Genomic DNA, 25,696 nt, shown 5'->3' on the forward strand with positions numbered 1-25,696 from the left:
TTCCACTTGTCAATCCTCGCCCTTAACTCATCCATTTTACCTGTAATACTCCTTTCATTAAAGTAGAGGCTATCCAGTCTTGCCTTACTCCCTTGAAACTTAGTGCAGCTGTACTCCCTCTGACTTGATTGTTTTACAGTATTATGATGTGTCCCTATTCTGCTGACATTCTGTGTGTCCTCCCCCTGCCGCATTATTTTAAACTCCCCCCAACAGCACTAACAAACCCGCCCGCTAGGATGTTAGTCCCGCTCTTGTTCAGATGTAGATCATCCCGCTTGCATAGGTCCCACCTTCCCCAGAAACGCTCCCAGTGATCCAGAAATCTAAAACCCTCCCTCCTGCACCAACTCCTAAGCCACGTATTCATCTGCACTATTCTCCTATTTCTGAGCTCGCACTGGGAGTAATCCAGAGATTACAACCTGTGAGGTCTTGCTTTTTAGTCTACTGCCTAACTCCCTGAATTCTTGATGCAGGACCTCATCCCTCTTTCCACCTATGTCATTGGTACCAACATGTACCATGACTTCTGCCTTATCACCCTCTCCCTTCAGGATGTCCTGCAGCCATTCAGTGACATCCCAGACCCTGGCATCAGGGAGGCAACACACCATCCTGGAGTCACGTTGATGGCCACAGTAACGCCTATCTGTTTCCCTGACTATAGAATCCCCTATTACAATTGCTCTTCCTCCCCTCCTGTACAGACAGGCTGCTTGTGGTGCCAGAAGCTTGGCTCTGTCTGCACTCCCTGGAGGAACCAGCGCCCTCATCAGCCTCCAAAATGGAATACCGATTTGCAAGCGGGACCCCAGGGGACTCCTGAACTACCTGCCCGTTTCTCTTGGACTGCCTGGTGGTCACCCATTCCCTTCCTTCCTCAAGTCCTTTCAGCTGTGGTGTGACCATCTCTCTAAATGTGCTATCCACGATGCTCTCAGACTTGCGGATGCTCCACAGTGTCCCCAGCCGCTGTTCCAACTCTGAAACCTGAGCTTCCAGGAGCTGCAGCTGGACACACTTCCTGCACACATGCTGGTCCTGCGCACTGGAAATGTTCTCAGCTTCCCACATGGAGCACGAGGAGCACACCACGGCTTTGAGCTCTCCTGCCATGACTTATCCCTTTAAATTAAACCTTTTAAATCAATTACTCTTCTTTCCTCATCCTCGTTACTACAGAATATACAAGCTAAAAACCACAAAAAGACCTTGAACTATAAGTGATAAAAATAGTAAATACTTACCTGACCTTACCCACTACTTACCAGTCATTCCTTTCGCTTGTTGCCTCTACTGCTGCAGCAGGGCAAGACCACTCTCTGAAGATTTAAGAAGTTGGATAGCAAAGAAAAAATGCAGAGAGCACCTCTTCTGCTATGCACCGAATTCCCACTGTGCACCAAATTGCCAATACCCACACTCACTCTGGCTGTGTCTCACTCACGATGAGGTCTCTCCCCTGTTCGTGTGAAAGCACACTAGTGTGCTTCTAAATAGTCCCTTTCTTGACTGTAGCTGAGGTGAACTGAGATGACTCTCACTAGTTAAGCTTCAAATAATAATCAACACCTATTCAGGCCCTAATGGAGCTTCAGGTGATTGACAGTTAATTGTCTCACAGTCAACTGAGTCAGCTACCTTACCAACCTTTTAACTAGACTACTGAACCCAGCCTCCGGATTCACAGCCACACCATGAGCTCTGGACTTGTTATTAAACTCTTACTGTCTGGCCCAAATTCGAACTCCAGGAACTAGTGGCCAAATTGCCCTCACATAATAACGCAGGTGGAAATCACTTGACATGGCCCCTGCATCACAAGTCATGCAGCCCCACGTTGCAAGTGGATTTCCCTCCAGTTGTGATTGTTGCCATCAATAAGCCAAATCCCACTGCATGTGTTACTCCTGGAAACAAGTTGCCTCAATATTGGAGGCAGTGAGGATTAAAATCAATACCAAACTTACAGATTGAAAATCCAGTCAGGCAATGAATGGAGTGGATTCCAGAGATCAGTGGAAAGAAAAATCAAGTGTGGCATGTAAGATCATTAAGAAATAGGAGCAGTAGTAGGCCATTTGTTCCATTTGAGCCTGCTCTGCCATTCAATAAAATCATGACTGATCTGATTGTGGCTTTAAATCCATTTCTTGCCTTCCCCCAACCCCACTCCCCCCACCTCCAACGCCATGATTCCCTTGTCGATCAAAAATCTGTAACTCAACTCAACTAATTGACCTCCACTGTTCTCTGTGAAGAAGAATTCTAAACACTAACAACTGAGAAGAAATTCCTCTCCTCTCCGTCTTAAATTGGAAACCCCTATCTTTAAACTGTGTCCTCTAGTTCTATATTGCCCCACAAAAGGAAACATCATCCCGGCATCTACCCTTGGAAATAGACAAGCAAGAGATTCACCCTAACCTTAACACTCAGGTGCCAAGAGGATGGCACAGCACCACCTCCATAAGGATAATTAGGGCAATAAATGCTGGAATAAAAACAAAGGGCTGGAAAAACTCAACAAGTCTGGCAGCATCTGTGGAGAGAGAAAGTGAATTAACATTTCGACCAACATGGGTTGTCTTCAGAATAAACGCTGCCCTTACCAGCGATGCCCATATCCCATGAAAGAATAAAGAGTTCTAACAAAGCACTGTGAGGCCACGTTGAGAGGATTGGGTTTTAGTTGCCACATCATAGAAAGGTTATTAAATATTATATGTTTTTATTATTTGTTCATGGGATGTGGCCAGCATTTATTGCCCATCCTTAATTTCCTTTGAGAAGGTTGTGATGAGCTGCCTCCTTGAACCGCTGTAGTCCATATGGTGCAGGTACACCCACAGTGCTGTTAGGGAGGGGTTTGTAGGATTTTGACCTAGTGACAGTGAAGGAATGGCAATGTCGTTCCAAGTCAGGAATGTGAGTGGTTTGGAGGGGAACTTCCAGATAGTGGTGTTCCCATGTGTGTCTGCTGCCCTTGTCCTTCTAGATGGTAGCAGTCGTGGGCTTTGAAGGTGTTGCCTAAGTAGGCTTGATGAGTTGCTGCAGTGCATTTTGTAGATGGTACACATTACTGTCAGTGGTGGAGGGAGTGAATGTTTGTGGATGGGGTGCCAATCAAGTGGGCTGCTTTGTCCGGGATGGTGTCAAGCTTCTTGAGTATTGTTGGGGCTGCACTCATCCAGGTAAGTGAGGAGTATTCCATCACACTCCTGACTCGTGCCTTGTAGATGGTGGACAGGCTTTGGGGAGTCAGGAGGTGAGTTACTCACTGCAGGATTCCTAGCCTCTGACTTGCTCTTGTAGCCACAGTATTTATATGGCTATTCCAGTTCAATTTCTAGTCAATGGTATCCCCCAGGATGTTGCTGGTGGGGGATTCAGCAATGGTAATGTTACTGAATGTCTAGGGGCGATGGTTAGATTCTCTCTTGTTGGAGATGGTCATTGCCTGGCACTTGTGTGGCACCAATGTTACTTGCCACTTGTCAGCCCAAGTCTGGAGATTGTCCAGGTCTTGCATATAAAACTATATAAAGGTTATTAAATTTATTGAACTCTAAGAAAGCACTGTGGGCCACATTGAGAGGATAGGTCACAGCTTTGGCTGCCATACTATATAAAGGTTATCAGATATATATAATTATATAAGGATAATCTCTATCAGCAAAGGAAGGGATTAAAGGCTGTGTATAATGAGCTGACACCCACCCTCAGGGCTGTTAGGTGACTGACTCCAGATGGTAGCTCCTTGATTAGGTTAATGGAGGTAGTGAAGGAGTTCAGGAGGGAGAGGCCAGGCTGGAAGATGTCCCCGGGCAGGGCCTGCCGCTGCTTCCCAGGCACATTGAGACTGCTAAGGTGGAGGCAGCGGCTGAGGTTTGGGGTTGGCGGGAGGGAGCTGGCTCGGATGTTTAGCACTAATGGTCAGGCTGCTCAGCTTCTCCAGGAGGCCCAGGCTGTCAGGCAGGGAGCTGAGCTCATTCCTGAATGCATCGTAGATCTGCAGGGGCTGCAGGCACCCCAGCTTGACGTGGAGGACAGCTAGCCGGTTTGACCTGAGCACCAGGCTCCGGAGCTGGCTCAGGCTGCACAGTTCAGGTGGCAGCTGCTTCAGGCAGGCCCCCAACTCCAGGTGATTGAACATCGGCATCCAGTACAGCCCGGGGTCCAGGCCACCCTCCTGAAACTGCTTCTCCATCCCCAGCCATAGCAGCACTTGCTTCTGCCACCTCTTGGACAGAGCCGGCTGGACCTCCAGCCACATTGCCTCGGCCACAGCTGCCGTCTCAACTGGACATGGAGCAACAGACCGATGGCCAATCAGCAAAGGACAGTTTACCATCCAGCAGTGCTCAGGAGGTGCTGGAGCACCCCTCCGACATCGCTACACCCCTGAAGCAGGTCAAGATAATTACCTGTTCAGTGCGATTTAAAAACAATTAACCATAAAATAAACTCCAGCCAGTCCATGCATTTGGTGTCCTCCAGTGCTGCAAATAGATCATTCCAGATGGGTTGTAAATACATTCATACATTTAACATGTTGAAAGCACAAAAACCAGTACGATGTAAAGAAAAGTTTTTAACACTTCCTCTTCTTTTCATGTATTATTGCTCACGAGGATTTTTTTTAAACCATTTGCATCAACACTGATTTTTGGAAGTGCTGCGTTTTAAGTGAAGTTACTAGGTAGCAAATGACAGAAGAGAAACCAATAACTTATTTGAAATAAATTGGACGATCTGTTGCTCTTTTTTTAAAAAAAACTTTTTTTTTCAGATCTGGTGACTGAAATGGAGGACCATTCAAATGACCTGAACGATGTGGGCATCCCATTTCTGGATTATAAAACCTACACGGACCGTGTCTTTTTCTTACCATCAAAGGATGGAGAAAATGATGTCATGATAACTGGTAAACTGGACATTCCAGAGGCAAGACGGCAATCAGTAGAGGTTGCTCTTAACCAGTTTTCGAACTTACTGAACAGCAAATCTTTCTTGATTGATGTAAGTCTAATTAATTTGGGTGGAAAGAATGAGGACCAGTTATACATTACTTGTAGAAGTAGATAATTAAAGTTGGATTGTAACATCAATGCATAATATTTAGTTCAAGTGCATTATTTAGTGCAAGGTCAGAGTTATACCTTTTCCGTAAAATTATTTTTGGTTACTGGGTTAGCGACAAGCTCTGTGGCCCTCGATTTAAAAAAAACAAAAGTTTTTTGGTGGATTTTCACTACGTTGTGTTACATGCTCTTTTCAAGACCAGGGAACTGTGTTTTCTTTCTGTTGTTGATTAAATGGGATTGGTTTTAATTCTCAGCTGTTTGACCAATTCAGCTGGTGGCTAGGGTCTCATTAATATAATCAGTGAGCTGCAGCCTCCAAAAGGATGCACTGCTGCAGCTTGCCAACGCTAGGATGTCGCAGTATTGGAAGACCGAGAGAACAATCTAGCCAGCAGAGAGGTTGATCCAGAGTGGCAGCAGCCCACATAATCCCTTTGGAGTCCAAAGGAGCACTTCTCATGTGGAAAGGTTGGACAGGTTAGGCCTGTATCCATTGGAGTTTAGCAGAATGAGAGGTGATCTTACTGAAACACATAAGATCCTGAGGGGATTTGACAGAATGGGTGCTGAAAGGATGTTTCCCCTTATGGGAGAGACCAGAACTAGGGGACACAGTTTCAAAAAGGGGCCTCCTATTTAAGGTGGAGATGAAGAGAATTTTTTTTCGCTTGGAGGATCAAGTCTGTGGAACCCTCCTTCCCCCAGAGTGCGATAGGGGCAGGGTCATTGAATATTTTTAAGGCAAAAGTAGATAGATTCTTGACTAACAAGGGAGTCAAAGGGTATTGGAAGGGGTGGGGTAGGCAGGAAAGTGGCATTTTGGCCACAATCAGATCAGCCATGATCTTATTGTATGGCAGAGCAGGCTTAAGGAGCCAAATGGACCATTCCTGCTTCTAAGTTGTACGTTCATTCTGGTTCTGAAGGGGCCTGACAGGGTAGAAACTGAGGGGTTGTTTCCGCTGGTCGGGGAATCTAAAACACAAGGCAACAGTCTCAGGATAAAAGAACAATCAATTAGGACAGAGATGAGAAGAAATTTCTTCATACAAAGGGTGTGAATCCTTCGAATTGTCAACTCAAGGGTGGGTGCTCCATCATTGAATGCATTTAAGGCTGAGATAGAATTTTGTTCTCAGGGAATCATGGGACATGGGGAGTGGGCGGGAAAGTGGAGCTGAAGCCCAAAGATCAGCCTTGATTGTATTGAATGGAGGAGCAGGCTTGATGGGTCAGATCCTCTACTACTGCTCCAATCTGTATTCTTACATTCCTCCGGATATAATATGTGTTTTTTTGTGTTTCTGTTATACTGCCCAGTTGTCTTTCAGAATTGCAATCGGAGTCCTAGGTATGCCATTGGACCTTGATTTGTGTAGAAAGGCTTACTGCCTGAAACAAGCAGGAGCTCCGGCTGCTCAATGCTACTGGGCCATTATTGGGGCTGCCACACCATTGACACCAAGCAACCCATTGAAACCTACTCCCCATGCCTTGAGAACTAGCAGTAGTTTATTTATTACCTCAGTAAGTTAGAGTGGCTGAGGAAACTGAGTGCTGCAGGAGTTTGTTGCTCTGCTCTTCATCTCTGGACTTAACTTGAATTTTTCCCAGATTGATGGGATGAAAATTTCTCTTCTATCCTGACTGTAAATCCTCCATGAACTGAGATTGGACATTTTCAACTTGGCTCCGAGTGATTTTGAGCCCACAGCACAAACCTAGCCCTAATTTATCACTACTTGACAGAGAATCGGTGATCTCTCAGACACCATAGAAAAGGCTACTGTGGATAGTGGACAGATTCACAGTCCAACAATAGGGGGGCTTTAATTTGAGGTGCATCATTGAGTAGAGTAGATTAAACTTTAGTCAGTGTTAACTGTGATCTGTGGGTATTTCATGTTGAGATTACATGATAAAACTGGGAAAAGTGCTTCATTCTCCAACACGTGCATCTTTAAGTGCAAAATTCAACTTTGACAAACTTAATTGTTCAAAGTCGCCCCTGATGGCTCAAGTGAGTTGCTGATCCATTTGCAACAGGAACATCCCATCTTCACTCCCCAGTCTGTACTTGAGGAAGGTAACAAGGGATACTAGACAAATGACCTGATTTAGGGAAGGGAAAATCACCAGGGGTTCCCCTGTTTCTGATTATTATCTTTATCTGTTGTCCATGTATTCCCCCCCCACCCCACGCACACAAATAATTTGTCTGCGCTTGCTGTTGAGGCTGATGCCAGTCAACATTTTGCAAAGTAACTTAGGATGATCGGTGGAAACTCTTCCCCACAGGGAGTTGATGAGAGATTTTTTCCCCTGGTTTTTACCTGGGGAATGCTCAGTTTTCAGGTGCAGACCAAAGCCAAAAGAGGCAGTGACCTTTTTATGCCAGCCCTCCATGCCCTTTGCATTGTTGTAGGATTTCTGGTGCAGGAATGCTTACTCCCACAACAGGCACCAGCAAGCAAGTGAGGTACGAGCGAAATAACTGTGCCTTCTCTTATTTTTCTGTTTGAACACAAGATGTGTACATATTAGGAAGAGTGCCCAGAATAAGTTGGCCTTATGCATACTCCTGCACAGATTACAGAATGAAGACAATTGAGGACTTGAACAGTACCTACTATAGATCTTCAAACCTGCAGATTTGTTGTGGGATTTGGAGGCCTGCAGCAATGGCTAACATTCCATTCCTGTTTTCCTACCAATGGGCGGTTCTAAACCTGGAGAATGCTTGGCCTAGTGTATTAGGTATTGTGACCTAACCCATAAATTTGGCAGGTTCAGGTCATTAGGTGTGCTTCACGCAAATGGCACCCAGGTGTAGAAGGAGGAGAAATGAGTTCTAGTGCCTTCAGAAAAGGGGGGTAAATTGAAGGGAGGAGAAATTGGCTTCCATTAACCAGAAATTGGAGTTGTAAAAATCTGCAAATAATTGGTGGAAAATTTCTATCATACAAACATACAGTGTGTCATAAATGCCCCAGCTAATGCAATGTTTACTGAACAAAGAACAGAAATGTAATACATCAAACACACTTTGCATTGTTGATTGCTTTTTTAGTGAGCTTTACTTTTATTCAGTTTTAATGTGGGCATTGGATCCAATGGAATTTGGGCTGTTATGCAGTGAAGCAGCCCAATGTGCCATGTTGCTGTAGTCTCCTGTTGTTTTACTTCCAATGCTTAATTGTATTTTCTCCTCCATATCCACACTTACTTTCTTGCTAATGAGTATGAAATTGCCCAACTAAAACAATATCAGTGCCTCCTGCTGGTCCACCAGAAGGTGCACATAAATGGTTTGAAAGGTATCTCCATTCTCCCATCACGGGCTGCCTTTTCCTTCTGCTCCAGTGAGGATTGATGAAATCTGGAACCTGTCTCAGTCAGCAAACCAGAATCTAGTTTCTAGGGATTTGTACCTTCATTTAACATCTTACTAATGAAATTCAAATTTTGCCTTTTTTGGAATAGTTTATCCACACACTCGAGAGTCAAAGAGATTTCTCGGCAAGAGAGAAAGTTTACTTTGCATCCTTGCTGACTATTGCTCTGCATGGAAAGCTGGAATACTACACCGACATCATGAGGACACTGCTGTTGGAGCTCATGGAACAATATGTTGCTAAAAACCCAAAGCTCATGCTCAGAAGGTATGTAAAGCCTGCACTTCAAGCAAAACATTTCTATTATTAGAAAACTTTAACTGAATTGCCAAAATAAGGCAACCTGTCCTCATAATTTAATCCTTCAAACCAATGGCATAATTTTGGTGAATCTGCACTTTATCCCTCCAAGGTCAATATATCTTTGTTTGAGGTTCAGTGCTGACTGCTGTACTCCAGGAGAGATCTGATTGAGGCTCTGCACAACTGAAACATCATCTCTTCACTTTTGATTTCCAATTTCTTTGAGCAAAAACCAACACTTCATGAGCTTTTTTAATCACACAGTAGCTTTTATTGATAAATATCCAAATCCCTTCATTCTCTGCAGCTAAATCACAATGCTGGTATGGGGTTCACAACCTTTTGAGGCGTTAGCCTTTTTTAAGAATCTCTTTACAGGACTGAAGCTTCCACTGTGTTTTGCCAGCATTTTCTGTTTAACTTCGGACCTGCTCTGCAGGCTTCCCATGTTTTTACAGAAAATGCTGGAAAAACTCAGCAGGTCTGACAGCATCTGTGGAGAGAAAGACAGACTCTGAAGAGTCATATGGACTTGAAACGTTAACTTTGTCTTTCACTCCACAGATACTGTGAGACCTGCTGAGCTTTTCCAGCATTTTTTGTTTTTAATTTCAGGTTTCCAGCATCCGCAGTATTTTGCCTTATTTCCATGTTATTAGTCTTTTTAAAAATTATCTTTTACCTTGGGTGGACTGAACAACTTCACATCTTCCTTTGTCTCTTTAATGTGCTAAATTTCATGCACACATCTTTGACTGAGATTTTTCTTTGCGTTGCATGTCACCCTCCTCATTTTCTTTTAAGCAGATTGCAAGTCTTTAACTGACCAACTTCCTTTTGGAGTATTTTTGTGATTTTGGTTCAGATTCTCAACATGCACTGTCTTTTGTCATGTGTTAAAATGTGTATAAATTTGTTTTACTGTAATCAACTATAGTCATTTGATGAATTTGGATGCAAGATTGAACACAATCGCGCACATAAAGGATTATGAAGTTGGTTTTGGAATGAAATGTGAACTTGGTCACTCTTTTTTCTGTTAGATGTGAAACTGTTGTGGAGCGAATGCTTTCGAACTGGATGTCTATCTGCCTGTACCAGTTTCTGAAGGTAACTCCCAACTATTTGTGTACACTCGGTTCTGGCTGCATTTTCATGTTGTCCCAATCAGTGACTGAAGGGTTTATTTCCATTTGTAAAATTCAGGATTCTGCTGGTGAACCACTGTATAGGCTATTCAAAGGGCTTAAGCACCAAGTAGAGAAAGGACCTGTCGATGCAGAACTGAAAAAGGCAAAATACACACTAAATGACACAGGATTATTGGGAGAGGATGTAGAATATCATGTACTGGTAAGTCTGCAATCTCACACTGATTTATTAAAATGATTATTACAGTTTTATGAAGGAGAGATAAGCAACCTTTTTCTCTCCCCCTTTCCTGACCAGTATATTTTGGGTGCATTTCTGGCACTGGTTGTTGTGGATAGCTTTAGTTCCCAACCGCGCCTTTAGTTGAGCTATGGAAACTCAGTACAGGCAAGGGATCAAACCTTTCTGGAAACTTCTGGATCTGAATGGCTCAGTATTTGCTGGACTAACTTGCTAAACATTGGCAAAAGCAAAAATTAATTTAAAACTTGGATTTGTCTTGAATGTTAATTAAAGAAATAAACAATTTTAATCAATGGAGGTTGGTTAGGAGTTTGAATGCAGCATTGTTCCCTCCTGTCAACATCTTGAAATGAATGCGACTCATTAGTACCCTAAGGAACAAATGACTATAATTAATAGGACATTGCAGGTACAATTCTCATTTATAAACTTTTATTTTGGAATTTTCTTTAGAGACACACAGATTTATCAGTGTTCATTCGTTTTGATATCTGCACAAGAATAGAAAGGTCAAGCCAATCAATAAATTGGGGTAGGGAAGACGCATCCTTTCATAAATAGGCAGAGCTAAGGGGGATCAACTAGTTTAAGATAGATTATATTTTAAGTTACTTGAAGAATCTTAATGTCTATTGTTATGATACCCATAGATACTGGTAACTTTTAAAAAGGAAATTAAATTTCCAGTAACCGATTCAGAGGATCAGTCTTTACAGGAACCAGTCCAAAGTTACTCCCAGCTTCCATCAGGCTCACTTCTGCCCATTTCGCTGAGTTATAATGTCCTGTGACTGTCAAAGGTCCTTTCTCTCAGTCTTCTAAGAAATCCCAAGCTGACCTTCATTAGCACAGCTCACTCTGTTGACTTCTTCCCCCATCCATACCAGGATGAATTTTCCAGTGTCCTTAAATTTCCATGGATTCCATCTCTTCAATCATAGAACATCCTCTCACCTGCATTCTGTTTGGTAGCGAACAGAGAAACAACAGCCTTTTCCCTCAGCTGACTGCAGTGGCAGCTGTTGCTGTCTCTTTCCCCCCCAGGATATTGATTTTTTAAAAATCAGTCTGCCTGAGAGTCTAGCCATGGCAAGGCCAGCTGCATTGTCCTTTGCTTTCAGGTGCTAAACCTGCCATGTGGATTTCAGTAGAACTTGACATGGGTCCCCTGTCCCTTTGGTAACCAGGTGACATCGGCGTATCGCTGGCCAGAACTAGCTGGAGGTCACATGCTCCTTTTTCATTACGCCACTTCACCTTGAATTAAAACACAGCCATCTTAAAAACTCTCTCATTCGTAACACAACCTAAGTGTACACTGAAGTGTTGATTCAATTGCAATTTTAATGAGAGAGCACCTTCCAGATTCCTTAGAGTTACAGACTCGTTTCTGGATTGGTTCTTAATCCATGCTGAACTTAGTGCCCCAAATTGTTGCAATGTTTGGAATTGTTATGGAGAACGGGAGAGCTAAATTTTCTAAACCAAACATAGAATAACAAAGGGCATCTGTGCTAAAAGCAGATTATGCAATTTTGTGGAAATGTTTGTTCACTTTACTTTTTCTTTTGTTTCTTGCCAGACTTTGAATGTAATTGTACAAGAGGATGCTGGAGAATCTATGCCAGTAAAGGTTCTGAGCTGTGACAGTATAACCCAAATTAAAGAGAAAATTCTTGACCAAGTGTACAGAAATATTCCTTTTTCGCAAAGGCCTAAGCTAGATAGTGTTGTTCTTGGTGAGTCATAATTTATCATATTTACTAACTATCCTTCCCTGCATCACCCCCTCCCTGGCTGGTCTCTGCCCAGATTGTTTTCCTGCTCCTGATCCCTTCTTCCACACTCTTGATTTCTTCTTACAGTCTTAATCTCTTCCTGATCTCTGCCAACAACCTTCTGCTCCCCCCATCACTGACCCCACCCCAAACTTCCACCTGTTTGCACCATACCCATGCCTCCCTAAACCAAAAACTGTGCCAGGGACTGTTCACACACATCCCCTGCTGCAACTTTCTGCTGCCAGATGCCCACCCCTGCTGATTGACCAGGTATTGATCCTGGCAAGGTGTTGGGTGGTACCTGCATTGCTTTATTTAAATATGACCCTGCTGTTAGGTTTGGTAGGCCCTTCACATCCTGACCTTGGTGGGTTATTTGTCTGCTACTGGACTTCCCTCACCTTGCTTCCCAATTGATTTTGAGGCCATGATGTTTGTTGAGAGATGTTTGTTTCTGTAAGCAAGAGTAAGCGTTCAATTCTTTTCTCCTAACCTGCCCACAGAATGGCGTCCAGGTTCTACTGGTCAAATCCTTTCAGATCTGGATGTCACATCAGAACGAGAAGGAAAATGGAGACGTTTAAACACATTAAAACATTATAATGTGAGTAGTGTATGCCTTTTCTGTATAAAACTTATAACATTTCTGCCTTTCAGAATGTGAATTTAAAAAAGGTCAAGTATTATTAGACAAATGTATAAATAAATACACGTACAAAATTTACCCAGCTTTCAAATATACAGTACCTAGCCTTTGACCGTTATATCTACTGTGACTAAATTTGCATCTTGAACTTTGAAGAGAGAGTTGATTTTATGTTTGTGGAGAAGCAAAAATGCAATATTCATGTAGCATTCTATCACATTCAATGTTTTTGCAAGAATAACACGTGAGTACAGGTTGCAACGTTTTATTCAGGTGTTTTGCAAAGCAAATTTTTATTAACTACTGCTGAAAAATTCCCATTAATCCTTGAATAGCAGCAATAAACACCTGAGTCCAAGCTCAGCAAATTGGGAAGGTCTGAGGTCAGGTATTTCAGACCCCTAGAAGTAATATCAACCCACGGTACTCTGTTAGAATTTAAAAGTCATGCCACAAAGACTTTTTTTTTAATGTTTAATGAACATCTTTGCAGGATGTAAACATTAAAAAAGTTATATTAATTAAAATCATTAATGGTGAAACACTAGGGAGGTAGTAATGATGAGTGGGTGAAACACACACAGCTGTTGCTCTCATTTTGTTGTTGTAGTTTAGCCATCATATATACCATGAGTTCAAAATCTTAAATCATTTTTCAAACCCATTTTCAAATAATGATGAGAGTCTGATTAACTTTGATAAATCAAAGTCCAGCCTGCAGGGTGAGATTGATCTACTTGAATTCGTAGGACTGAGCTAGCTAGCCTACTTTCATTCGTATTTGCTTTGCATGGTAAGCTGAATGCAGCCTGAGGCAAAAATACTGCTGAATGCCTGCAGCCCAAGTGGTTCTCCAGCCCCTGTGCAAATTCTGAACTGTTGATCAGCTTGAATTGTACATGTCACAGCTTGTTTTTCTATCCCTAAAGAACAGTTTGGAGCATGGCCTCCGCTCCCTGGCAGCCTTCAGATGTTTCGCTGCTCTCCACCACGTCATTAAACAGAACTGAGGAGCGCTGCTGTGCCTGAAAACTTAAAAATAAATAGTTGTTTCACAGTGAGCTGCAACTCATGGTACGCAATACCCCCTTATTAAATCAATGGAGAAACTAAATGTGTTTTTCAAATCTATTAATTTTACTGCTTTTTAATCCCTACACTAACCCCTGACATTGTGCAGCATTCTTTGACCAACTCTGGCATCAGTTAAGGCCTAAGGGTGGGATTTTCCACTGCCGGGATCATTGGTCCAGGCGAAAGTCAATGGATTTTTGTCTGGGCCGCTGAATCTCTTGTGGTGGATCCTGCCACGACTGGGCGGGAAAATCCTGGCCTAAGCTCCTGTAAATGGACAGTAGTAACTGATTTTCAGCAGTCTCTACTCCTGGTGGTGAATATATTGGCCTAGACTTCCTACAGATCCCGCCACACTCCCCTTCCCTTCTATCTGCCCTGGATACAAGTGTACCTCTGACCACAGTGGTCCTTCCAACCGGTCATTTAAATGCAAGAGGAATGCTTCCTTAGTCGTTGCCAGGGAGCTCTGTTCAAATAGGGACACAGTTTAGCTGCAACAGAACACCTAAGCAGCTGCATTAAGCCATGCAAGAACATTGTATATCTGGGCTTGATGGACATTCCTGGTGTTCAGCATTCAAAAAGCACAAACTGTGTGGAGGGTCACATTGGAGGACTTAGTTCCCCAGCTAGTTCGGTCCCACAACTTCAAGGAGATCAATCTCATCCAATAGACCAATTTTAATAAATCAAAGTCCAGTCTGACACTCTCGATTATTTGCAAATGGGTTTGAAAAACTTGGAGTTTTTTGAAGAGGTAGCAGAAAGGGTCGATGAAGGTAGTGCTGTTGATGTGGTGTACATGGACTTTCAAAAGCATTCGATACAGCGCCACACAACAGATTTGAGAAACGTTATAGCTCATGGAATAAAAGGGATAGTAGCAACGTGGATATAAAATTGGTTGAGTAATAGGAAACAGAGGGTAATGGTTAATGGGTATTTTTCAGGCTGGAGGAAGGTTTGTAGTGGTGTTCCCCAGGAGTCTGTATTGAGGCTCTTGCTTTTACATAGAAAATAGGAGCAGCAGTAGGCCATTTGAGCCTGCTTCGCCTTTCATTATGATCATGGCTGATCATCTAACTCAATAGCCTGTTCCCGCTTTCTCCCCATATCCTTTGATCCCTTTCGCCCCGAGAGCTATATCTAACTCCTTCTTGAAAACATACAATGTTTTGGCCTCAACTACTTTCTGTGATAGCGAATTCCACAGGCTCACCACTCTCTGGGTGAAGAAATTTCTCCTCATCTCAGTCCTAAATGGTCTACCCCATATCCTCAGACTGTGACCCCTGGTTTTGGACTCCCCCACCATCGGGAACATCCTTCCTGCATCTACCCTGTCTAGTCCAGTTAGAATTTTGTAGGTTTCTATGAAATCCTCCCTCGTTCTTCTGAACTCCAGCGAATATAATCTTAACTGACTCAATCTCTCCTCATACGTCAGTCCCGTCATCCCAGGAATCAGTCTGGTAAACCTTTGCTGCACTCCCTCTATAGCAAGAACATCCTTCCTCAGATAAGGAGACCAAAACTGCACACAATATTCCAGGTGTGGTCTCACCAAGGCCCTGTACAATTGCAGCAAGACATCCCTGTTCCTGTACTCGAATCCTCTGGCTATAAAGCCAACATATCATTTGCCGCCTTTACCGCCTGCTGCACCTGCATGCTTACCTTCAACGACTGGTGTACGAGGACACCCAGGTCTCGTTGTACATTCTCCCCTCTCAATTTATAGCCATTCAGATAATAATCTGCCTTCCTGTTTTTGCTACCAAAGTGAATAACCTTACATTTATCCACATTATATTGCATCTGCCATGCATTTGCCCACTCACTCAGCTTGTCCAAATCACACTGAAGCATCTCTGCATCCTCCTCACAACTCACCCTCCCACCCAGCTTTGTGTCATCTGCAAATTTGGAGATATTACATTTAGTTCCCTCATCTGAATTATTAATACATATTGTGAATAGCTGGGGTCCCAGCACTGATCCCTGCGGTACCCCACTAGTCACTGCCTGCCATTCAGAAAAAGACCTGTTTATTCCTACTCTTTGTTTCCTGTCTGCCAACCAGTTTTCTATCCATCTCAATACACTACCCCCAATCCCATGTGCTTTAATTTTACACGCCAGTCTCTTATGTGGGACTTTGTTGAAAGCCTTCTGAAAGTCCAAATAAACCACATCCACTGATATTCATTAATGATCTAGATCTTGGTATGCAGGGGACAATTTCAAAGATTGCAGTGATACAAAACCTGGAAACATTGTAAACTGAGGAGTTCAGCATAGAGCTTCAAAAGACATAGACAAGTTGGCGGAGTGGGCTGATGAAGTTCAATGCGGAGAAGTGTGATGTAATGCTTTATGGTAGGAAGAACATGGAGAGACAATATAAAAGAAGGGGTACAATTCTTAAGGGGGTGCAGGAGCAGGGGGACCTGGGTGTATAAAACATATATCATTGAAGGTGGTAGGACATATGGAGAGAGCATGCAGCATCCTGGGTTTTATTAATAGGGGAATAGAGTACAAAAGTAGGGAGGTTATGGCTGAGCTTATATAAGGCACTAGTTAGACCTCAGCTGGAGTATTGTGTACAGTTCTGGGTGCCACACTATAGGAAGGATGCGAACACATTGGAGAGAGTGCAGAAAGGTTTACACGAATGGTTCCAGGGATGAGTAACTTCAGTTATGAAGATAGATTGGAGAGGTTGGGACTATTCTCTTTGAAGAGGGGAAGGCTAAGAGGAGATTTGATAGAGATGTTCAAAATCATGAGGGGGCTGGATAGAGTAGATAGGGAGAAACTGTTCCTGCTCGTAAAAGGACACAGATTTAAAGTGATTTGCAAAAGAAGCAAATGCGATGTTAGAAAAAACTTTTTCATACAGCGAGTGTTCAAGACTGGAATGCACTGCCTGGAAGTGTGGTGGAGGCAGGTTCAACTGAGGCATTCAAGAGGGCATTAGCTGATTATTTGAATAGAAACATTGTGCAGGGGTACGGGGGAAAGGCAGGAGAATGGCACTGTCATAATGCTCATTCGGGGAGCCGGTGCAGACACAATGGGCCGAATGGCCTCCTTCTGCATCATAACAATTTTGTGATTCTGTTTTACATCTCATTGTGTATACGGGCAGGCGTGATGTCTGGTGTGGGCTTTAACAGCGGGCAATGGGAGCGTGTAGTATGAGATGGAGGACAAGACAAAGCATGCCCCAGATCCACCAAAAGAAAACCAACAGCATAGGTGTAAACCCATGGCCTTTGACCTAAGGCAAAATATTTGTGAGACGTTTTTTATACTGTCTTCCTTTCCTCATATCCTATCCCATTGTTTTCAACCTGTTGATGTCTTGTACAATGAGACTTGCCATGTCGACTAGGTTTCTTAATTAAAAATAATGACCAAATAATTTATTTACTTTGGGTATTTATTTAACAACATAAGCAAAAATAAAATTCTGCCAGAACTGAGAATTCTGCTGTTGTTCTTTCAGGTACGGGATTTCTCCACTCTCATTTTAGTAAGATCTTCACACGCACAGCAACCTGATGATCATCAGCAGATTATTCACGGAGAAAGTCAGTAGCAACTTACCACTCAGCATTATCAAATAAAGTACAATGTTGTGTTAGCTAACAGGTGTAAATAGTATTCCCATTTCTAGAGTTCACAGTGAAACAGGAATCAGACCAGAAATTATAATTTGATGTGAAGCCTTCAAGTTGTTAGATTTGTGCAGAATTAACCTACCAAAGATTCAAAGTACGACATGTTGAGTATCTAAGAGTAACTTGCGTTGCCATTTTTATTTTGAGGTGAGAGTGTCAATGCTGGATATGGAACACTGTTGTTTTGGCACTCGGTGCCAAACAGCTCTAGCTTAGTTGCAGTATAGACAGAATTTTGGATAAAAAGCCCTCCTACCCTGCCCAGTTTTGCTGCCCTAACGTTCATCTCAGAAGTATGATCAATATCCAACGTAATTTTCCAACATCGCCTCTCCTAGTGGCTTCTCTATTACTGTTGTACAGTTTTGTGCCTGGTGTCAACTAGGATTAAGGTTGTGAGAATGGAAGAATTCAGCCTAACCTGATTGTCATTGAGTACCTTGAGAAGAGAAATCAGCTTTGAAACGGCATGGTTCTTTGCCATTACCCTTCATACAGGACGTGAAATACCAATTAATGTAAAGGCTCTGATGTGCAGCATTGTCATTTGATGTATTCTCCAATTATTCCAAACGCTAAACTGCTTTTCTTTAAGATTCTTGAATGTTTCCATGCCCATCTTTTCTAAAATTCCTCCAGCTCGCTGCTACCCTAAAAAAAAAACCTGCTATGACCAAATTCATAATGAATTCCTCAGAGACTAGAGTATTGCATGCTATCCTCTTCAAATGTTCCGCACTGTTAAATATGGCGATCAGCAGCACATTTTGCACTGCCTGATATTCCTATTCCACTGGCTTGAACAAAAAAGTGAAATGGAACAGCTTTTAAAACGAGCTCTTGGTGTGATATCACCTGCTTTACACTGATGCCAGATATTTTTTTCTAAATGTCTCACTGTGTTTTGTTTTTGAAGGTGTTAAAGCAGGAAGTATGTAAATGTGCAATGGTATGATTTTTTTCATTCAATTTGGTCATTCCAGAAAGTGGATTATTAGAAGAAGATAGGAGATGGCATTTAGTCCGGCCAGCAGATGAAGTAGACGAAAGTAAATCGAAGCGAGGTAGCATGAAAGAAAAAGAAAGGACCAAAGCTATCACAGAAATATATTTAACAAGACTATTGTCTGTAAAGGTGAGATTTTATGTGCATTTTAATAGCCATTTATTTAAAATAGAATTTATCAAAAATATCTTTCTGTTCTATTCTGAAAGAAACTCAGTTAGGACAGACACAACAAAAACTTTACCAGTATACCTTTTCTTCAGTGCTGCAAACCAGGCATTCCAGGTTGTTAGTTTGGAGACTGTTCTATGTTCAGGACGCTGCGAAGAGATTTAAGTGGTGCCTTAGACGTCTCTAGTTTAAGTTGGTTCATCTCATTGGGCCACATAGGTGTGCTTCATGGAATCTTGGAGGCTGTGAAGTTTATTTTGCATACACTCAAGCTGCTAATTCTACCAGATCTTTGTCAAAACAAACCAAATGCTTCATTACACTATTTACTAATCTATTAACAATTGCTGATGCTCATGACTTGTAATATATTTCAAACGATGCATCTGGAAAGTTGTACTTTGTCATATTTTTGTCACAGTTTTATATTGATTATATATTTCTATGTTCACATTTATAATGGGAACCAGCTATGTAAACTTGTCACACTGCAACTGCGCCCTTTGAGTATTGCTAATAATATGGTGCCTCAGGTTTGCAGCTCCCAACGGCTCCAGCCGTATTTCAGAGAAATACCTATACTCCAAAGAACTCGGCTATTTTAATGGCTGTATGTTTTTCTATTTAACAATAAACAATATAAAATTGAAGTATTGTAGAAAAATAATAAAATGTATGACTTCAAAATGGGAATTAAAGTTGTTACATTTTATTGATTTTCTCAGAATACAATTGGCTACAATGATTGTTGAAATTGCAAGTGTTCTAGTCTTCCAACTACTCTCATACCTCTCCTGAGAGAGCACTATTTCTATTTCTCCTATATCCCCAAAGCTATTAACTCCTTGATGGGATGCATTTTTACAAGTGTTTCTTCTACATATGCTTGCCCAAGTGGCTGTTGTTCCTATGTAAACCTCAGTGGTAATTCTTGGAAGAATAACTGACTAAACATCATTACAAGCAAACTAATCCAATCTTTAAACACTATAAACATATATGCTAACAAAAGGAACTCATTGGGTATGAGAAGCAGGAGTCTCAGCCTGTTTGACCCTTCATTCTATATTGCTGGCAACTAACAAGACTGCAGTAGGAATCAAACCTTCCTGGTTTGTATAGGTAAGCTACTGAGTGAACCATTGAGGGGCATTGGATGTCAATTAAAGAGAATATCAGATAGTGGCCACTCGTGTTGCTTGTAGGTTTATTGCATGTAGCATCAAAGGGATTGAATATGCAAAGTGGTTTATTTCTACTATATAAAATAGTTCCCTGCTATCAAGGAAAAATTTTAACATCTATTTATTTGACCAAAACAGGGAACACTGCAACAGTTTGTAGATAATTTCTTCCAAAATATTCTCGGTCCAAATCAACTTGTTCCAACGGCTGTGAAATACTACTTTGACTTCCTTGATGAACAAGCACGTAAGAATGAAATAAATGATGAAGAAACCATTCACATCTGGAAAACCAACAGGTGACAAAACTGAAATCCTGATTAGTAATCTCTATGCTATGAGTTCATTCTTTTAAAAAAAATTGTGTTTGTGTACTTTTGAGTGTCCTGTTTTCCCTTGGAGTAAACATTGGCTGTTGAACACATAAGAAGAAAATCAGATGCAAAGGATTGCACACCTGTTATGGAAGCAGGTTACCCTTAGTGTGCAATTTTCCCCGCCATGCATTCTGTACTCAGCCAGGTGATATTAATGCTCGGGTGTTTGAAGGTGGAAAGTCATGGACCATCTGGCATTGACCTAGACACAGAAAACAACAATGGCATACCCACCCCTGTCGACCCTGCAGAAGTCCTCCTTACTAACATCCGAGGCTTCTGCCGAACCTTGGAGAGCTGGAAGATGAGATTCGGTTGGTATGACTATATCCCAGATACCACCATTACCATCCCTGGGTGTGTCCTGTCCCAGCAGCAGGACAGATCCAGCAGAGATGGCAGTACAGCGGTATACAGCCGGGAGGCAGTTGCCCTGGGAGTCCTCAACATTGACCCTATGAAGTCTCATGGCATCAGGTCAAACACAAGCAAGGAAACCTTCTGCTGATTACCACCTACCGCTTTCTGTCAACTGATGAATGCCATACTCCTCCATGTTGAACACCAATTGGAAGAAGCACTAAGGTGGCAGGGGCACAGAATGTACTCAGGGTGGGGGACTTCAATGCCAATCACCAAGAGTGGCTCGATAGCACCACTGCGAACCGAGTTGGCTGAGTCCTAAAGAACATAGCTGCTAGTCTGGGCCTATGGGAACCAACAAGAGGGAAAAAGCTACTTGACCTCATCCTTATCAATTTACCAGATGCATCTGTCCATGATAGGATTGGTAAGAGTGACCGCCACACAGTCCTTATGGAGATGAAGTCTCTTCCTTCATATATATGAGAATACCGTCCATCATATTGTGTGGCACTACTACTGTGCAAGATGAGATAGATTCAGAACAGATCTAGCACCTCGAAACTGGGCATTCATGAGGTGCTGTGATCTGTCATCCGTTGCATAATTGTATTCAACCACAATCTGTAACCTCATGGCCCAGCATATCCCCCACTTTTCCATTACCTTTAAGCCAGGGGATCAACTCTGGTTCATTGAAGAGTGTAGGCGAGCATGCCAGGAGATGCATCAGGCATAGCTTAAATGAGGTGAAACGGCAATACAAGACTACTTGCATGCTAAACAGTGGAAGCTGCATGCAATAGACAAAGCTAAGCAATCCCACAGCCATCCAATTAAATCTAAGCTCTGTAGTCCTGCCACATCTAGTCATGAATGGTGGCAGACAGCGCAACAACTAACTGGAGGAGGAGGCTCCACAAATATCCCCATTCTCAATGATGAGGCAGCAAAGCACATCAGTACAAAAGACAAAGCATTTGCAACCATCTTCAGCCAGAAGTGCTTAGTGGATGATCCATCTTGGCCTCCTGAGGTCCGCCGCATCACGGATGACAGCCTTCAGCCAATTTGATTTACTCCACTGATATCAAGAAATGGCTAAAGGCACTGGATACTGCAAAGGCTATGGGCCCTGGCAACATTCCAGCAATAGTACTGAAGACTTGTGTTCCAAAACTAGTTGCACCCCTAGCCAAGCGGTTGCAATACATCTACAATACTGGCATCTAACCAACAATATGAAAGTTGCCCAGGTATGTCCTGTCCACAAAAAAAGCAGGACAAATCAAATCTGGGCCAATTACTAGCCCCTTAGTCTACTTTTGATGTCAGCAAAGTGATGGATAATGTCGTCAACAGTGCTGCAAGTAGCACTGACACAGCAATGAGCTGCTTACTGACACTCAGTTTGGCTTCTGCCTAGACCACATGGCTCTCGACCTCATTACAGCTTTGGTCCAAACATGGACAAAAGAGCTGAACTCGAGATGTGAGGTGAGAGTGACTGTCTTTGACATCAGGCAGCATTTGACTGTGGCATTAAGGAGCCCTAATAAAACTGGAGTCAATGGAAATCGGGGTAAAACTGTCCATTGGTTGGAGTCAAACCTAGCACAAAGGAAGATGGTTGTGGTTTTTGAAAGCCAATTGGCTCAGTCCCAGGACATCACTGCAGGAGTTCCTCAGGGTAGTGACCTAGGCCCAACCATCTTCAGCTACTTCATCTATGAACTTTCCTCCAGCCTAAGGTCAGAAGTGGGGGAGGTTTGCTGATTTTTGCACAATGTTCAGCACCATTTGCAACTCGCTAGATATGGTCCATATCCATATGCAGCAAGACCTGGACAACATTCAGGCTAGTGCTGATAAGTGGCAATTAATATTTTCACCATGCAAGTGCCAGGCAACGATTGTCTGTAACAAGAGAAAATCCAGGCATCTCCCTTTGACATTCAATGGCATTACCATTGCTGAATCCCCCACTATCAACATTTTGGGGATTACCATTGACCAGAAACTTAACTAAACCAGCCACATAAGTACAGCTGGCACAAGAGCAGGTCAGAGGTTGGGAATTCTGCAGCGAGTAGCTCACCACCTGACTCCCCAAATCTTGTCCACCATCTACAAGGCACAAGTCAAGAGTGTGATGGAATACTCATCACTTGCCTGGATGAGTGCAGCTCCAACAACACTCAAAGCTCAACACCATCCAGGACAAAGCAGCTCACTTGATCTGCGCCCCATCCACCACCTTTAAACAATCACCTTCTCTAATACTGATGCATAGTGGCAGCAGTATGTACCACATACATATAGACTTGGGATCATGAGTAAGTTATATTTCACAATTTAGGGACACTTTTTATGAACAGTTTTCTGTTGGATAATGGGCTGTAGGATAGGATTGCAGTGATTTCCTGGGTGTGGGAGATGTATCTGTCTTTCCAGATCATCTGGATTGCCCAATATATTCACCCCCAAAGATAATCATATCAAATTGAATCCTGATCGAATAGGAACTGGCCAGTCACTTTCACTTAAGGGCTGCTGTGTGTGGCAAATTACTTTTTATACTCTTCCTAAATAGTGTAATGAAATTTTTTTTTAAAACTGTGGGTAAACGGTTTGTATGGCAATCATTATGGTAATCTAATGAATATCTTAATTCCTATCTTGCTAACACTAGCTATTTTGGGACACTTGAACTTAACTTGTCTTCTTTATTTCAAAGTCTGACTAGCATTGATCATTCTTGTATACAGAAAATATATATTGAAAGAGTGGATACATTTGAGTGGCCTGTTATAAAACAGCATTGTCAGAGACCTTCCTGTTAGCTGAAAATAGGTGTGTGGCACAGGGTGGAACTGAACTGAGGGGAAAAATTAAACATATAAAATACTGTGGAATACTTGTCTTTCTCCTATAAATGTCCACTGATTTTTATCAAATAATTAAGAGATATCAATTTTTTCCACAGTTTGCCATTAAGGTTCTGGGTAAACATACTGAAAAACCCACATTTCATTTTTGATGTGAAAGTTAACGAAGTTGTAGATGCGTCCTTATCGGTCATTGCACAGACCCTCATGGATGCTTGCACGAAGACTGATCACAAATTGAGCAGAGTAAGTATCTCAACTTCAACAGCAAAAATGAAAATCTTAAACAATTGGAAAACCTTTGCTTCAGAGATGCAAGGTAGTGGTGAAGCTATCAATTTCATCCCTGATTTTTAAAATAATTATCCAGGAATACATAAAACTGTATTTCTAAATTTACTTCATGTACATAATTATCTATTACTGTGGTAACAAATTTATTGCATTTGCTCATTTAAGATGTATATTTCTAATCTTTAGGACTCTCCAAGCAACAAGCTACTTTATGCAAGAGAAATTTTCGCATACAAGAAAATGGTGGAGGAGTAAGTGGGAAAAAAACATAAATTTGTCAAGCTTAGAGAAACTAAGTATAAGCTTCAAACAATTTTACTTTAAGGTTCAATATTCAGTCACCTTTGGTAGCTACCATTTATTTACTGGATTGTCTAAAGTTCTCATTCTGTTTTCAGTTCAACTTGAGATTTAGATTTACTTTATTCGTTTGGGAAAAGTTTTCTTTAACTTGCAAGGTTGATTTTTCCTGATGGGATTAGTTGAGATCTTCCTAACCAAGTAGAATATTTTAGATGCTGCAAGGTTAATGGGAGAAGATGTAGGGAAATCGTAAAGACCTTTCAAAGGCAGAGAATTTCAGGACATAAGTATACTTGCAATCAGTTTTAATAGGTGTCCTTCATAACGCAAAAAAGCTCGGCCCCTAAATTGATATCCTATTTTGGGTAGAGCAAATGTAAAGCCCCTAATGGGCTTTCAGTTTAATTCCTATTACAGTGGTCATTTTTTCCTTTTTTTAAAATAAAAAAATCCATGTAGTTTCTTAAGTCTCTTTACATTGTTACAGGGTACTTACAGTACTTACTGTCAATAACCACGATGTGATGAGGACATCCTGGGAACTATGCACTTTGGTGAGGTAGGGGGGTCGGGAAATTTTGCTGGCTTTCCTTCGGATAGCTGAGACAAGGAGATTTCAAGAGAACTGCTGGTGCAAGGCTGTTGAAATGGAAGAGAATTCTTAGTACTTGAGACTGTTTCAAACTGACCTGTTCTTACCTTGCTCTGGGACAGTCCAGGTTTGTAGTTGGAAGGCTGATTTAGATTTATTATGAACCCTGTGTATGGGCTGATAATTTTTTCCCTCTTTTTGTTGAACAGCTATTACAAAGGTATTCGTCAGATGGTGCAAGTCAGTGATCAAGATATGAACACACACTTAGCTGAGGTCTCAAGAGTAAGTTTGATCTGTTTTTGACCTTTCTTGCGATTGGATGATGTGTAATCCAAACTCTGAATTGCTGAAAATATTAGGTGAGATTTCCTGAGTCAGTGGCCAGATTCACTGGATCACCTAAGTAAGTGAATGCAAAGCAAATCATAAACAGGGTGGGGAGATTTGCCATAACGTGCCTGTAAAGAAACCCGCAGAATATTCTGACAATGCTCCTGGGTACAGACCCAGAAAAATTTTCTTTGTTACCTCCCTTAGATATTCTTAATATCAATAAGTTATAGCGATGATACCCTTTCGACTCTGATTTGCATGGATTTTCAATAATCCTTTTTTCTGTGGACTTAATAAATTCTGTTCAAATAAGTGACATTTTTTACCTGGATTAAATATATATATTCAATGTCAGCTAAAATTCATAAAATATGCAGCGTTTCAAAATAATTTAAAATCTCAATTCAACAGAATAAACAAGATAATGGTGCATCCAATCTTTCTTTGACTCCTCAGATAAATAACTTGCATTTATGTAACATGTCTAACACAATGAGCACCCCTACTTCATAAAGGAAGGAAAAGGGAGGTTAGGAGGTATGTGCATCGGTATGGATGAAGAGATGGGTCAACTCACGTTTTTCAAAATGGGGAGAAAGGTAGAGAGGCTTAGGTAGGAAGGTCCAAAGAAGAGGATTGCACTGACTGATCACTGTTCTTCCAGTGAAAAGAGAGGAATGCACAAAGGTTGGATTCAGAGGAACGACGCATTCAGGAAAGGATTTGGGGCTGGAGGAGATTACAAAGTGCATTTGACAAGGACATGAGTAGCTTTATAAGCAAAATCAAAGATTTTAAATGTGAAG

General features: G+C 41.9%; 1 protein-coding gene across 3 annotated transcripts in view; it reads left to right on the forward strand.

The window, feature by feature from the left end:
- LOC144687296 (plexin-B2-like) overlaps positions 1 to 25,696 on the forward strand; it is a 234,654-nt gene that overhangs the window by 207,178 nt on the left and 1,780 nt on the right. For all 3 annotated transcript variants that reach the window (XM_078553182.1, XM_078553183.1, XM_078553185.1), the window contains 12 exons: positions 4,796 to 5,025; positions 8,574 to 8,752; positions 9,832 to 9,898; positions 9,995 to 10,141; positions 11,766 to 11,922; positions 12,468 to 12,568; positions 17,202 to 17,286; positions 18,360 to 18,511; positions 19,876 to 20,036; positions 23,464 to 23,611; positions 23,846 to 23,910; positions 24,764 to 24,839. In XM_078553182.1, the coding sequence (XP_078409308.1) occupies positions 4,796 to 5,025; positions 8,574 to 8,752; positions 9,832 to 9,898; positions 9,995 to 10,141; positions 11,766 to 11,922; positions 12,468 to 12,568; positions 17,202 to 17,286; positions 18,360 to 18,511; positions 19,876 to 20,036; positions 23,464 to 23,611; positions 23,846 to 23,910; positions 24,764 to 24,839 (1,568 nt within the window). The remainder of the gene's footprint in view (positions 1 to 4,795; positions 5,026 to 8,573; positions 8,753 to 9,831; positions 9,899 to 9,994; positions 10,142 to 11,765; positions 11,923 to 12,467; positions 12,569 to 17,201; positions 17,287 to 18,359; positions 18,512 to 19,875; positions 20,037 to 23,463; positions 23,612 to 23,845; positions 23,911 to 24,763; positions 24,840 to 25,696) is intronic.

The sequence above is a fragment of the Cetorhinus maximus genome, chromosome 12, assembly GCF_964194155.1.
Source record: "Cetorhinus maximus chromosome 12, sCetMax3.hap1.1, whole genome shotgun sequence".
Classification (NCBI taxonomy): domain Eukaryota; kingdom Metazoa; phylum Chordata; class Chondrichthyes; order Lamniformes; family Cetorhinidae; genus Cetorhinus; species Cetorhinus maximus.